The sequence below is a fragment of the Phaeodactylum tricornutum genome, chromosome 1 (assembly GCF_000150955.2).
Source record: "Phaeodactylum tricornutum CCAP 1055/1 chromosome 1, whole genome shotgun sequence".
NCBI classification, from domain to species: domain Eukaryota; phylum Bacillariophyta; class Bacillariophyceae; order Surirellales; family Neidiaceae; genus Phaeodactylum; species Phaeodactylum tricornutum.
This window is the reverse complement of record NC_011669.1, coordinates 1,829,075-1,843,238: the sequence shown is the minus strand read 5'-3', so window position 1 is coordinate 1,843,238 and position 14,164 is coordinate 1,829,075. Positions and strand designations below refer to the sequence as shown.

Here is a 14,164-nt window from a genome sequence, read left to right as displayed (position 1 = left end):
TATTCCGCGTACATGCTCGTGAAATTTCGGCGTTACCAGGTAAGCCTTGGTTGTTTCATCCAAACTAAGCATAGCGATCCGCTCTTTCGTCTCGTATTCCATATAAAATTTCTTGAACTCTCTGGCTTCTTTATCGGCAAACGTGACTAAGCGAAGTATGGCTGCGGCCCACTTCCCGCTTCCTAGCTTTGCTTTGACAAATTTCGAGAACTCAGATATTCTTAAGCGCCCTTTCTCCGCCCATGTATTTGGAAGGCAACCATCCACACCGTCAACAACAGCGCCTTCCGCGCAGAACCCAACAAGGAATCGTCGAGAACCATCGCCGAAGGACAAAGTAATGCGATCTCCACCAGACGAATTTAACAGAAACGTTGTATCCATCTCTGAGAGTTGCGACGCTGCAATAGAGGCGGCAAGTGAGGGGGGCGCAGGAGGGGGCTGCCTAGAAACTATTGCTTTAACTAAAGTACCAAACGTAGTAGATTGCAAATGCTTTTGGCGTTCAATGGTACTCGCATCTTCTCTCGATGCGGCGCTGTCCACGGCTGAAAGGTCAGAGGGCGATTGCAGCTTCTCCTTGCTCTGACTATTTTGAGATGGATGATTGCCTTGGACAATTCGACCGGCCGCTGACTGTGGAACCAGCACAACACCTTTCTTCGCTTCCTTTTCGGCGTGTTCTCGTTCTTGCCTGACCTGCGGACTGGCTAACTCGTCATCTGACATTCGGACTAATATCGCAGGATCAACATCCCCTTGTAGTACACCTCCGCATAGTTTCGCATTGCCTTTATCTGCGATGCCGGCTTTAATTGCTCTTGCCTGCCTTTTGTATTCAGGAGAGATGGCTTGCTCACCAACAAAACGCTGAAATTGATCAAATAGTGCCCTTTCAATCTCCTCTGCTTTCAGAGCGCAGAGTGTCCTCGACTCATCAGATGAGACCTGAAGCCCTAAATGTTCCAGCCCTTTCATCAACGCTGTGGCAAAATGCTGTCGACCAGCTTGCCGAAACGACCCATTATCACTATTGTTGTTCAGCTCAGCGCAAGAACCTGCAGAGATAGACTTCCTTCTCACCAGAGCCTCGACCAGTGGTGCTCGGTCCTGCACCACTGATTGTCCGCTATTGAATTTCTCATCAGCAAATTGGTACGCAACCCTAACATTCGAGCTTTCACCAATGAAGGAATGCAGGTTTTCCAATAGTTTCAGAGAGGAGGCTACCATTCCGTCGGGAGGGGCGACTACCAAGCTAGCTCCTTCATTGACAAGTCTGGCAAGCTGGTAATGGAATGCATGATACCGAAGCAAATGAATGTCCGACAGCTTCTCTGCACTTGCAAGCTGATCTCGAAACTCAAGAAACTCGAGAGAAAGCCTATTAATTGCACTTTCCCATGTTGTGGTACGTGCAACGTCCGATTTAAGGGCTTCAAATAATACAGGACACCAACGAATAGCGGTGGTTCCGACCGCGTAATGAGCACCCCCTTTTTTCGACTTGACCGTAAGTCTACCTTCCTTGTTGGTCGATACGTATATTTTATGCTTGCTAAGCGTTTTTCGCAGGTCGTCCGGAACATCAAGGAAGATAGATTCACCTTCTTTCAAAAGTTTTAATGCGCTTGTAAAGTCTATCCCAAGCCTTTGTTCATTTCGTTCAAACACTGACGGGTGTTGTTTCACTACATCACAAAGCAAGTCGATCCACTCAACCGCCTTTTTGATCCAGTCAAAGGTTGCGATTCCTGGAGTGTTCGCAAAAACATTGCTCGCTATCGCAGATATCGAAGATATAGATGACTTCAAGAAGCGAAAAGGTTGGCTACCTGTCAATCTAAATAAAAGAAATTCGCCATTTACACCGACTAGGGAATCCATATCTGGATAGGGGGCCCTGTCGGGACAAGGGTGGTCTTCTCCAAGAAACGAACTCAACTCTACCTCAAACCGTTTTGTATTTTTCAACATACAACGAACAGCATCTTCTCGGGGCATGGTTATCTGTCACATAAAAGCGAGACCCATGTGAGATTGTAGTGTAACATCAGATATAAAAACCAGTAAAGACTACCTTGTCAAGAATCGGGTGTTCTGAAAGCTCTATCACCTTCGTAACGTCAATCATGCATGAAGATTCGTCGTCTTGACTTTCCGTCAATGAAAGTTTTGCTTGCGAAGGGGAGGCATTGGATCTCCGTTTACCCCCTCGCAGGGATAGCATTGTAAGACGTGAAATCTCTTCTTGCCAAGATTTTGCTGCGTCATACAACTCTTTTACCGACAAAACTACGAAGGCAAAGTCTCCCATTGATTCGTCCTCCAGTGGAATACTGTCGTATAGCTTCACAAGATTTTCCCATGAAAGTCGACGTTCAACATCAATCACGACATCATGGTCTCGCGATTGAAAGACAGGGTAGTCCAAAGCACGGGCCTAATCAAAAGACATGAGTCAGCTCGTTGAAGTTGTTTAATAAAGCCAAGTAACCACAAACTTACCAGCCAGCTGAATTGTTTAACGCATTGATCCATTTTAATTTCGAGCGATTTATCGAGAACCAGCCTGTTCATGCAAGCTTCACGTGAAGATCGTTGCTTCAGATTCGACAGAGAGTCCTTAAGGCGAGCGAGATGAGAACGGATAGATTTTCGGTCAGTCAAAAAGTCCCGTAATAAACTCTTTGCTTCGATCAGCGCGCTTGTACACTCCACTTCCATCTTGATCCCTTCCTGCACCAGTTTGTAGAACCCTTGGCTTGAGATGTTCAAAGTGTCTCTTCGATTCAGAGTAGCATACTGTGCAGGATCCACGGTCTTCAACGCCAAAGCTCGCTGGAGGGTCTGTTCCCGCGAAGGAGTTTTGTCTAAAAAGTGGTCGACTGTTGATTGCCACAACAAAGACAAGAGGAGGAGCATAGGTGATTCTTCGACCTTGTCACGTTCCACGTCAACCATGCGAGCAAGTAAAGCCTGACCAGCGCCAATTGCTTCAATCTTGGCTGGCATTAGAAGCTTCGGCGGCTTGCTTATTCCCCGCGAAATTTCCATCACGCCCAACGCCAACTTTATGTCGACTTCGAAGTGCGGCAAAGGAAAGTTTTGACTGTATTTTCGAACGATATGCAATCCTTCGTGGAGGAGAAGATCCAAACGCTCTGATCTCTTTACAAAGCTGTTAGCTTCCTTTTTAAGCCCAGTATACCATTCAAGCAAGTCCGCCAGAGTATCAAGTGCCTGCCTCGTTGGATCCATAATGATACCTTTTGGCCTGGTCTGATTGCCTATATTACGAATGCTGCCTAAGTATTCTTCAAACGTCTTCGAATCATCGGAAAGACAAGACATGATTGCAGATGACCATTCACCACAATTTTGAAGCACATCCCGTAACTGACGAATGCTAATCTCCACGTCGACCCGGAGACTCGGATACTCTCGTACAAGTTCTTCAATCCGCTTGAGATCTACCATCGCAGAAGGCTTCTGCATAGAACCAGCCTCCCGAACTTCACAGTTTCCGAAGCTGTGTAGTGTTGCTAAAACGGTGTCGGCTTTCTCTTTCCAGGAAGCGGATGCTCTATACATTGAAGCAATATCCTTGACCATCGAGTCGCAAAACAGGTCCAAATCGGCCTTCGTAAAAACCTCGACCTCCGTTTCGATGTCAGAATTTAACAGCAGACCCTTGGTTATTTGAAGTCTTGTTTCTGACCGTCCACTCATGAGACGAACTAGCAATTCGTGAACTCGGGACAAGTCATCGAACGAGGGACATAGCGAGTTTAGAACACGCTGTGCGCTGTCCATCCAAGCAAGGACATCTAGTCGAGATGCAAGAAATTCTTCAGCGATTGATACAACTTGGATTTTTTGAAGATCGTTCAAAGCGTCAAGGATTCCCTTCGCTGATAATAGATAACCGGGCTCATGGGGTTTCCGCGTGCGATCCTCTAACATAGATTTGTATTTACTGAACAACTGTTTGAAGTCGATGTAGTTTTCAGAAAGCTTCTTTACACGTGGAGCCACGGTGCTCAGCATTTTCGACGGATCAATTGTTTCCCCTCTTGGGCAGCGCAGACGGGAAGGAAGTGAAGGAAGCTTTGACATCCGAGAAACTACACCATCCACAACGTCGACCCGTTCCCTAGACTTCTCAACGCGGTTAAGGTCAAGAAACCACAATCGATATAAAATCGCACTCTCTATGACCTCTCGATTAAGGGGAGAACCTCTCCGTCCAAACGGTTCAACATTTCTAACTGGCGAATCAATTGCTTTCGCAGTGTTAGAGAGGCTTCGCAACCCCTCCAGGACCTTGTCATTTGCGTTCTCTCCACATTCATCCTTAAACACAGACTGAATCAAGTGCCACAGGCTTGACTCAAAATCAACGATAGCACATAGTTTTTCTGACAAATTGGCCAGTATGATGGAGAGGTCTATATGTTGAAGGACTCGGTCTTTTTTTGTGCACTCAATTGATGCAACAATATCTTCGTAGTTGACATACGCATGTGCGTTAGGTGGAGTAGAAACGTCGTCGATGCCAACTGCATCCGACTCTTTTCCGCTTGTCTCCCCATCGCTTGACTCGACATCGAGAGTTTGTCGCCCTCCAAGATAGAACTGACATCGTTGCTCCCATTTTACATATGGCGAGACAATGTTCTCCGATAAACTCCGAAGCATGGACCCTAACATTTGTGTAAGCCATGAGGGCGACACGTTTGTCATTTTTAGGATCATTCGCTTGACTTTTTCAGGTGAAAGTAAATCGACGTGTTCCAATTCTTGATCCAACATGCGACCGCTGGAATCATCTTCACCCTCTCTGTTTCTCAAGTCTGCTACCGTTTTCTTCTTGTGGCGCTTAGTTCGCCTTGTTCCTTTACAGTCCACCGATTCTATACAATGTAATCTTTTGCGCTTTGAACCCGCAACTGAGAGATCCATGTTAAAGATGTTGCACAAAATGGTGCGTCCCCTCTCCAGACATTCCTTCACCAAAAAGTGGGGGGTAACACGAGTCATCTCCTCGTGATTATCATTCAAAACGCCGAATATTTTGCGATGCAGCGTCCAACATTGGTTGAACCATTGGCAACAATCTTCCAACTCATGTAAGCAGGAGGCAAGATAGTTAACGTATGCCTCGGTTGGCCCTTCATCATCGGAACAATCACTATCACAAACGATTGGTACTAGCTTACGTCTCAAGGAAATCTGCGTTCGAATAAGAACAACAAGCTCCGCCGCATGTTCTATATGGTCTAAGGGCAAGTCTATCGGGAAGACTGCGTCTTTGGGTCTAAAGTCTCTTTCTACGGAAGCTCGGATCGCTGCCAGCTCTTCACGATCTCTTGGCAACCTTGTATCGTTTGGTAGCCCAAGCTTCCATGCATCGTAGGAGGCTTCAATTTCAGAGAATTGCATAATTGCTTTTGTTCTCTTGACCCAGGATACGGCGCTCGGACGAACCACCTCGGGACGTAACTTCATTCGGTATATTGCTTCATCGCCAACAAACTGAACGTCAAACCTCTGATCGTCAGGGTTAAAGGCTACGACGCTCGCATCGTACCAATCGGGCTCATGCTCAATATCGCTTTCGTCCAATTCCATCTCATCCTTTGGACATCTGCTATGTTCCGACCCGTCATTCTCGCCTTCCGTATCACCAAGTACGTCCGCTGTATTGGCGTCGCCGTCGCGTTGAGCAGCATCAGTGTTCGTACGTGTAACAGTGGTAGATAACTCAGCACCGTGCTGACGGATATCCAAAGCCGACCTACCAGTCTCCGCCAGTTCTACAGCTGTCATATTTTCCTGAGTGGGAGGAGTGGCCTTTTCCTTACGGTCGTCGGGGTTGGATTGTCCCCAGAAAATCTCCCAATCGCGACCAATTATTGCCTGCACCCATTCATCCGAATTGGAAGCTTCGACGCTCATGCCACTCGAGCAGCTGGTAGCACCTATCTCGTCTAACCGACTGTGAAGAAGAGGAGTTTCTGCCATCGTTCATCCAAACGCAGCGTAATGTACAATGTTGTGATGGTGTGTTTTAATCAACAGAAAGTTGATGGTCCCGGACGTGAGTGGGTCAGGTCCGCTCTGGAATGGATGCGCGTGTTTGCCTCTCGTTTTTGGGGTAGCTTGTCGAAAGTACACCTCGGGGTTAGGTTTCAAATCTCTGTTGCTATCATACTGTCGCGCAACAACAAATATATAACACCAATGAAGAAGAAAATAAACGTGTTTGTCACAGTAGAATGACAAATAGGCATAAACAGCCCCCCAAAACCAGCTACCAAATCAATCTCACAGTCAATAAATCTACCAGAAGTTATCGTAATTCACAGGCCCCAACTGAGACAGACACAATCACTTGGAATAGAAAATCTTTCCCAACACAAACGAGGAAAGAGCAATCTAGGCGTTATTACCTTATCGAAGGTTGTATGATAAGATGAGAATTCTTTTCGTGAGTATCTTTGTAGTCGCGGCGCTGTCGAAAGCAAACGCTTTTACGGCCGTATCACGTTCGCAAACACTCGCGTCACTTGCACAGGGCGGCGTACTTGCAGATTGTCGAGCCACGTCGATTAGACCGCTGCGCATGGCCGATGAGAAGGACGAAGAGTTTTGGAGGCAGCAAAAAGTACTCATACGAGAGATGTCGGGAGCGACCGAACGAGCAATTCGGGCGGAGCAAAAGCAAAAATTTGCTATACGACGGAATGCGTTGGTCAGCGATACAGCTTTTATTGGATTTTTCATCTTTTGCAGCCTCTGGTCGGTCTTCGACAATCCGTTTGTCGCCTTTTCTTACGCGTTTGGTGCGTCTTTGGGGCTGGCGTACGCCTACGGACTCGGAAAATATGTAGAGAGCATCGGTGTGGTCTCTTTCGATGCTCCGGAACCTGGTGATGGCGTCGGGCAAGCTCGTCTCGCATTCCTATTCATTTTATTCATCATTGTCGGAAAGTTCCGAGCGCAAGGCCTGTTAGAGCTGCCAGCCAGTAAGTGACTTGGTAACCTACTGCATTTGACTTTCATGCCTTTTCTCATGAATTTCCAATCTTTGTTGAAAATTGCTAGTCACGGGCTTTTTCACGTATCAGCTCGCATCTCTGAGTCAAGGGCTACGAGAATACAATGATTAGAATCGCTGGGGATTAATATCGTCAGTTGACGAGGTTTAATCTCCATAATTACTAATAGTATATAGACATGAAGATGGGCGTGTTGGAATACTTGATGGTATACTATATTGTGAAATATCCTTTTTCGTAAAACAAATACAATCGGCCTGCGAATAACAGCGTCCCCACGCTTATCCCTCCTTGTAGATCTCCATTTCAGAGGTGTAACGCTCTTTATCAGCTATCGCTTTGTCATCCCACACCTTACGCTCCTTGGGGCTTAAGGCCTTGAACTTTTCTGAGATCAGCCGGGCAATTCCTCCAAAGGTGGCTTCGGGGTTGTCCGCCTTGACGGTGGGACGGACTTCAATGGAGTACAAGAAGTACGCCGACATGTTTCGCTTGGGTGCATTAGGGTCCTTCTTGGCCTTCTTGCGCTTACCGCCGCCGGTGGGATCTTCGGCCGGCACGTAGTGCTTCATTTCCTCTTGGTAACGGATCTTGTCCTGTTCGGCTTTCTTTTCCCATTTGCGCATCTCCTTTTCAGTAAGCTCCTTGTACTTTCGCGCGAGAATTCGGGCCTAATGTCACAAACATGAATCTACGTGAGAATCCAGTATAAAAATGAAAGATCGATGAAAGCACAAACGACCAAACGCGATAAAAGTGAAGTCAAATGATTGGCACAGACAAGTCACAAAAGACAAGGATTCACAGACAGACGAACAAGGTAATACGAACAAGGACTGGCATGGAACGTGCCGCTGTCGCCGATTGGGTAGACTTTCCACTTGAGAGAAGAGACGTAGAAAATGTACTGGAATCAACGTGACACATTTGCAAGGGATAACAGTTTTTTGCCAAGAAACAGTGCGTTTTGTTGCTATCGCGATGCTTCGTGTTGAGCGCTTTGACCGTGGTGATCTCGCGATGTACGGCGACTTGTTGGTGCACTATCTTTGCACACAACTACACACGTAGGGTCCCCATCACTCATGACTCGCAACATCGACACCATGGCACGAAATCCAATCTATAAACTCCAAAAACACAATAAAGAGCGCTGAAAACGCCATGAACAACTTTCGCTGACTAAGGATATCTCCAAAATGACTTACCACTTCTCCGAAGGAAGCCTCAGGGAACTCCTCCTTTACGTTCACGCGGTTACCTTGAGAGAACAAGAAGAATGCGCTCATGGCACGCTTCGGTTTGTTGGGGTCCTAATGATAGCATTTGCATAACAAGAGTTAGAGGAGGCTGATCCATTCTTATCGACCGTCGTCGCCAAAATGGTTCTCTGAATCCAATACACACCTTCCACTTCTTGGCGGAACGCTTTTTCTTCACAGGTTCCTCGACTTCTTCTTCAACTTCGTCCTCTTCTTCGCTCTCAAGCTCATCACTGTAGTCGTTGGGCGCCATGGTTTCGATATGTTTTGATTATAATCCTTCACAATCTTCGATTTGTGAAGTGAATTGAACAGGCAGGCCTTCGAAAAATCAAATGCTCCAAGCCTGGCACAAGCACGTCGTAGACTTTAACGATTAAAAATATCGCACCAACCCGTTCAAACTGAATGTCGCAGCAGCTGCCAGTGTGCGTCTCTGCATGGCGTTGTCGCATGGGAACTCACAAACACGAATGCCAAGACTGCGGGACAAGGTAGACAGACAGTGAATGTGAGGCAGTGTTCACAGTCAATTCAAAAATTCCTCCACTGTGAGGTGAAACGGACTCATTCCAGACCATATTTTAAAATATTCAAGTCATAATTTTTAAAGTTAGAACTAGCAGTGAAACATAATATGAAGAATGGACCATGTTGCGTTGGGAATCGGAGTACCGGTGGATACGTTTTCGTATACCTTTATTCAAAGACGGTGGCTAGGTGCTCGCACGATTGATTTTTGCATTTAGTGTTTATCCTCTCTACAGCAAGACAGTGAATTTCTCAGCACTCACTGTCAAGCACGTCAAAGTTCTAATTCATCCAGATAGATCGAATTGAATGGTGGCTTGGATTCTCGCTGCCCTGTTTCATCGGCGGAGGAATCGAAATGTGAACAGCGACGATAGGGAGTTTGTGAGTGTTCGTATTACCAATTCGGTGACCAGGAACATAAGTGATGCTACGGTTTCCGTTGAAGATCGGGGGCGTTTGCCGCTCCTTTATTCTTTATCTCGAAACTGGGCATGGGAGGCAATAAATTTTCGATGCCGGACTCACCCTGAAGAGGCAAGCGCCGATTTGATCGACGCTAGAGGCGACAATATTCTTCATTGGTGTGCATTCGGACATCCCCCAATCAATACGATCGAAACTATACTAGCAGTTTCTCCACAACTCGCGGCGGTTAAAAACAAACAAGGCCAAACTCCACTTCATGGTACGGTTTTGTGTAGATTTGGTGGAACCTGGATTCTGATTTTGTCTCTCTCACTTGTTCATTTCGCCTAGTTGCCTGCTCTTATCGTGCATCGCCGGATATAGTTGCAGCTATAATTGAATCGTATCCTGAAGCAGCTGGTATGGCTGACGCATCCGGTTCATGTCCTTTACATCTGCTGTGCGACTACGGATGCTCAACAGAGTCTCTGCGTTCCGTTTTGCAGACTACAGCAGGATCGTCGACTGTTCTCAAAGCCGATCGAGCATACCAACGAAGGCCGCTCTACATTTTAAATGCTCGCAAGAATCTTTACGAGTTCCAGCGCTGGCTCAAAGACACCCGAGACGTTCGATTACGTCAAGTCGCTATTCGTCAGAAAAAGTGTGCCGACATGGAACAGATTCAGCAGCTGGAGGAAATCGTTGATGCACACCGTAATCTCGAGTTCTGGCAAAAGATCTCTTTGCTTCTGTACGTTGAATATTACGGCTGCGAAAGCATAGACGACATTTCTGACGACCAAGTTTTGCACGCCGCTGTTGGGGTTGCCGACTGCCCGCCTTCACTGAGAGAGCTTGCAATCGCTCTGAATGCCCACGAGCTTTTAACGCCTGATAAAGTCGGTCGCCTTGCAATTCAGGTTGCAATTGAACAAAGTCGGTATGACTTAGTTATAGAGATGCTTCGTCTGCAACCTAGCGTTGCGCAAACGCGGAACCGTCAAGGCATGTTGCCATTGGCATTGGCTGTACGGCATTTCCAATGTCCCAGTTGGGAAAAGGGTATAGGGCTTCTAGTTGAATTACACCCCGCTGCCTTGGAAGAAGTTGAATTGGAAGACATTTTCATTCCCTTGGTGTGGTCGAAAATATCATCAGTTTGTGCTCTTTTTAACGCTGTCAGATCAAGACCGAATGTATTTGCGTGCCAATGATTTTTTTCGACAGTACTTTTTAAATGTTATGCAAGTTGTTGTCCATTCGATACCGCACCAGAAGCGTTTTTCGAACCGTTGCTTTTCACTGTCAAGATCGTTTCTTACAGATAGATAAGTTATGAGGGAGTTACTTCACAGTTTGTAAAACACGTTCTGAGCAACTCCGTGCCAAAGGAGTCTAGCGAGGGACGAAACAAAATACACCATGGGGGGCATGAGGTGGCGTGCCAACGTGCGACACATGCTCGAAACAGAATGCCACTATATTCAGGAAATATTGAATAGCCAAGGGTTATTTTACATCTCATCAATTGATTTCCCTGCCATTTCGTATTCCGCATCGAGTTGCATGGTCTTTAGATGAACTTGGAACATCATGTCGCTGGCTAGATCCTCCTGACAATCAAATATTTTCTGTTCAATCAAAATGGGGTAAGCGTCTCCTACAACAATATGGAGCATGCATTTGATTTTTTTTCTTACCTCAGTTCCGTCAGCGAAGGAGAACTGAACAATCGGCTTGTCAACACGGCCGTGAATATCGAACCTTATCTGTAACTTGGGATTCGCCTTTTTGAAACGACTAGCTTGCACCTGTCGCATCATTTCTCTTGCCGACGTGGACCGTGCATCGAATGCTGTTTTTAAATCAAAAGACAGCCTAGTGAGAAGACGACGCACAGTAGCAAAGTGCTAGAAACCATCTCTGGCAAACGCACGGTTGAACTTTATATCAATTGTCCGAACGAACTTGAATAAGTGCGTCGAAACGTCCTTGGTAAATTTGATAGGCATCTTTCAATAATGTGTTTTCAAGAGAGCGATAAGGCGACGCTTTTTCAGTAGTGGCGTTCGAGCGTTTTTTGGTGGGGGGTGTTCGAGAGAGTGGTAGCCGTGTGAGATAATGTGGGTTATCCATTCTGAGGAACAGACAACGACCGATGCTTACAGTTTTGTGGAAGCGACTTGATTTCCCATCGTATTACGAAGCACAGCAGACAGTTTTGGCTTACAAGTACCAGAAGTTCCCATCAGTAAATACAGAAAAGCGACTATGGTAGATTGCCTCTTTCCGCACCTTTTTACATTTGAAAGTAGAAAATGAACAATTGACATCAATCCATTTGCCGAACTTTCAAAACTATCTGGAGTTGTTGATACCTAGCTATGACTGTCTTGCAAGTAGCGCTAAATTCTCATCCTGAGATCTTGTGGGACATAGTGTACACTTAGCAAAGTGATTCACTGTAAGCGATAAACACCACAGGAAGTTTCAATCTTGCAAAACTGTCTACAAGAAACAATTGATAGTGAAAGTTGGAGTGATTCCTGTAAAGCCTAGCATATTGGAGTCAGAAGACAAAAGGCTGTTTCGTTATCTCCAAGACAGTGGTTTTAGAAGAAGGGGCTCCAGCAACATAGACAGGGGCTCACAATCCTAGTTCAAAAGCCATGACGCGTGGCCTGCTTTACCTGTGGCAAGATGAGTGGTGCCTCTCTAGAGGTTTTTGAAAGGAAATACCCATGTTGAATCTTTTCAAGTCATCAGTCTGCAGGATGCCAATTGATGCCTCTAGTCAGTTTGCTCTTTGTACCAACGAGAGCGCAAACCATGGTCATTGCTTTGTTGTGCAAGCAAACAAGCGCGCTCTATAACACAAAATCATTTCTCGAAATGGAGATGGCTTTGCCAACCACCCGTCTCTTTTGCAACAGAGCTAATCAGTCTACAACATGCCAACAATCTAGTTTACTGATGCTCAAATTGGTAACAAAGGTTCCCTACAAGGATTTAAATAATGGAGACTGTTGTCTGTGTTTTGTCTGGAGGCAACAAAGAGCCATGTAATGCGCTATTACGAGATACCAGAAACTCGATTGCTCCACTTGCACACCAAATCCATCTTTGCAACAAACACTCCTAATGTAAAGTGCCATTCAAAAGACTGCGAAGGAAAATTTGCTTGTGTTTATAAAAATCCCGTCTTCAATTCTTCGTGTTACTTGGCGACGTTTTTTTTCGAGAATCGTCCAACGCGGGCAGTTTGGCATCGTCGGCGGTGCGTTTGGGTTTTTTCCGGACAGCCAGCAGTGGGATAACTGCCTCCGTACTTTCACTGGCGGCACTACTGCCAAACCCGATTGTCGTGGTGGCAGTGCAAGCGTTAGAATCTTCAAGGCCAAGGGCTGTGCCGGCACCTTCCTCGTCGTCGTCACCAGGCTGGGCTGCTACAGCGGCGGATATCTCCGCCTTCATGCTGGCGACCGTTTGGACGCCTTGCTCGGAGTTTTCCGACTCATCAATAGTTTCTTGGATTTCCTGCAGCAAATCAAGCAGTTCGTGGGCAGTTTCTTGAGCATCCAGTGATGTCATACTAGTGGCGGCCTGTGCGGCGTGCCGGCGTAAGGTTTGGAGCTTGAGACTGGCCAATTTGGGATGATCGTTTTCGTCATTCGCTCCGTCCTCTTCGCCGGTACTCTTGAAGGACGGTAAATCATCGAGAGCCTTTTGCAAAAAGGTGTCCGGATCTTGACCGGCCAAGGCAGCTATTTGCCCGCATAGAATTCTACCACAAGTGACGTAGTGATGACAGGATCGTTTGCGGTACAGCGCCAGTCGTTCGTTATGCTGCTGTAGTGCGTGAGGATCGTCCGTTGGTTTGACGGCTTCCGCCACCGCTAGACTGTAAACGAGAGCGAGGTTGTAGTGGACGTCGGCAATTTTGCGATCGTACGGACCGAGCAGCGCTTCCGGTAGGGACTGTCGTAAAGAAAGACACGAAGTATAATCTTGCAGCGCGGCATCGTACTGTCCGTTCATGCGCTGTAGATCGGCTTCGCGGAGGAAGATTTGGGCCAGGTCTAGTTGCAGTTTCGTATTTTCCGGCTGCGAAAGTCGGAGTGCTTCCGCAATAACACGCGCGGCTTCCAAGTTCTCGTAGGCAATCTGCATTTCGTCGGCGACTTCTTCTGTGGGGAGGTCCGTATGTTGGCCGTCGTTGGGTCCGTTGGTATCGCCTCCTTGCGGTTCCTGCTCGGCACTCGCGTGGGGCATCGCCATGGCTTGTGTGTCCGTCGATTCCTCGATGCTGTACAACAAGGTGGTACCGTACAGGTAGTGAAAGGGTGCCATGGCTGGATGCAAGGCGAGTCGATCCGGATCCGCCTCCGGGTCGTGGGCTTCCAAATCGTTCCGAGTCTTCTCGATACCTTCCTCAATCGTCGCTAACGCGTTTTCGAAATCCCCATCGTTCAAGAGAGACTTGGCGACGGTGTAATGATCCGAGCCTTCCGAATCCCCGTACGAAGGCTCGTGCCTCTTGGTGACCACCGGAGGAGCCGGAGGCGGGGCCTTGAGGTTGCCCGGAGCCGGCTGGACGGAGACCCCCACCGGATCCGGTTGGCCAAAGTCTTCTTTGGTGGCGTCTCGACTCGCCGAACCCGACGGAGTAGAAGCAGGAGCAGCCATACGGTATGTTTGGAAAAGGAACGTCAACAAGGAAGGGTTAGATGGGGTATTTGTGGGCGTCGCTCTGGGCTGGACGTGCCGTGTGCGTTTCCCCCCCCCCCTCGGCCGGCGAGAGACAGTCTCGGAAAAGCCAGCGACGGACCGTGACACGGTTATCGCGCCGCATTTTTCTCGACGGGACACGCCCGCCTCGTCGTTCCCCCGCACTCG

The 14,164-nt window shown here is 47.3% G+C and overlaps 5 protein-coding genes across 5 annotated transcripts; 2 read left to right on the top strand and 3 right to left on the bottom strand.

Moving 5' to 3' along the window:
- Window positions 1–12: 12 nt before the first annotated feature.
- On the bottom strand, window positions 13–6,072 carry PHATRDRAFT_43029 (predicted protein; the record flags this gene model as incomplete). The annotated part of the gene is made up of 3 exons (XM_002176820.1): window positions 2,509–6,072; window positions 2,081–2,443; window positions 13–2,010 (listed from the first exon to the last, which is right to left on the bottom strand). Coding segments are annotated over exons 1-3 (5,880 nt in total), but the record flags the coding sequence as incomplete, so codon positions are not given.
- A 406-nt stretch (window positions 6,073–6,478) lies between these two features.
- On the top strand, window positions 6,479–7,039 carry PHATRDRAFT_32160 (predicted protein; the record flags this gene model as incomplete). The annotated part of the gene is made up of 1 exon (XM_002177347.1): window positions 6,479–7,039. One exon carries the CDS (start codon window positions 6,479–6,481, stop codon window positions 7,037–7,039), a length of 561 nt encoding a protein of 186 aa, XP_002177383.1.
- Window positions 7,040–7,202: 163 nt separating this feature from the next.
- On the bottom strand, window positions 7,203–8,636 carry PHATRDRAFT_24886 (predicted protein). Its single transcript, XM_002176819.1, has 3 exons — window positions 8,472–8,636; window positions 8,273–8,377; window positions 7,203–7,735 (listed from the first exon to the last, which is right to left on the bottom strand). Exons 1-3 carry the CDS (start codon window positions 8,577–8,579, stop codon window positions 7,346–7,348), a joined length of 603 nt encoding a protein of 200 aa, XP_002176855.1. The 5' UTR covers window positions 8,580–8,636; the 3' UTR covers window positions 7,203–7,345.
- Window positions 8,637–9,074: 438 nt separating this feature from the next.
- Window positions 9,075–10,627, top strand: PHATRDRAFT_43027 (predicted protein). Its single transcript, XM_002177346.1, has 2 exons — window positions 9,075–9,545; window positions 9,617–10,627. Exons 1-2 carry the CDS (start codon window positions 9,167–9,169, stop codon window positions 10,480–10,482), a joined length of 1,245 nt encoding a protein of 414 aa, XP_002177382.1. The 5' UTR covers window positions 9,075–9,166; the 3' UTR covers window positions 10,483–10,627.
- Window positions 10,628–11,582: 955 nt separating this feature from the next.
- Window positions 11,583–13,998, bottom strand: PHATRDRAFT_43026 (predicted protein). Its single transcript, XM_002176818.1, has one exon. The coding sequence runs from the start codon at window positions 13,952–13,954 to the stop codon at window positions 12,473–12,475; it is 1,482 nt and encodes a 493-aa protein (XP_002176854.1). The 5' UTR covers window positions 13,955–13,998; the 3' UTR covers window positions 11,583–12,472.
- Between the last annotated feature and the right edge of the window lie 166 nt (window positions 13,999–14,164).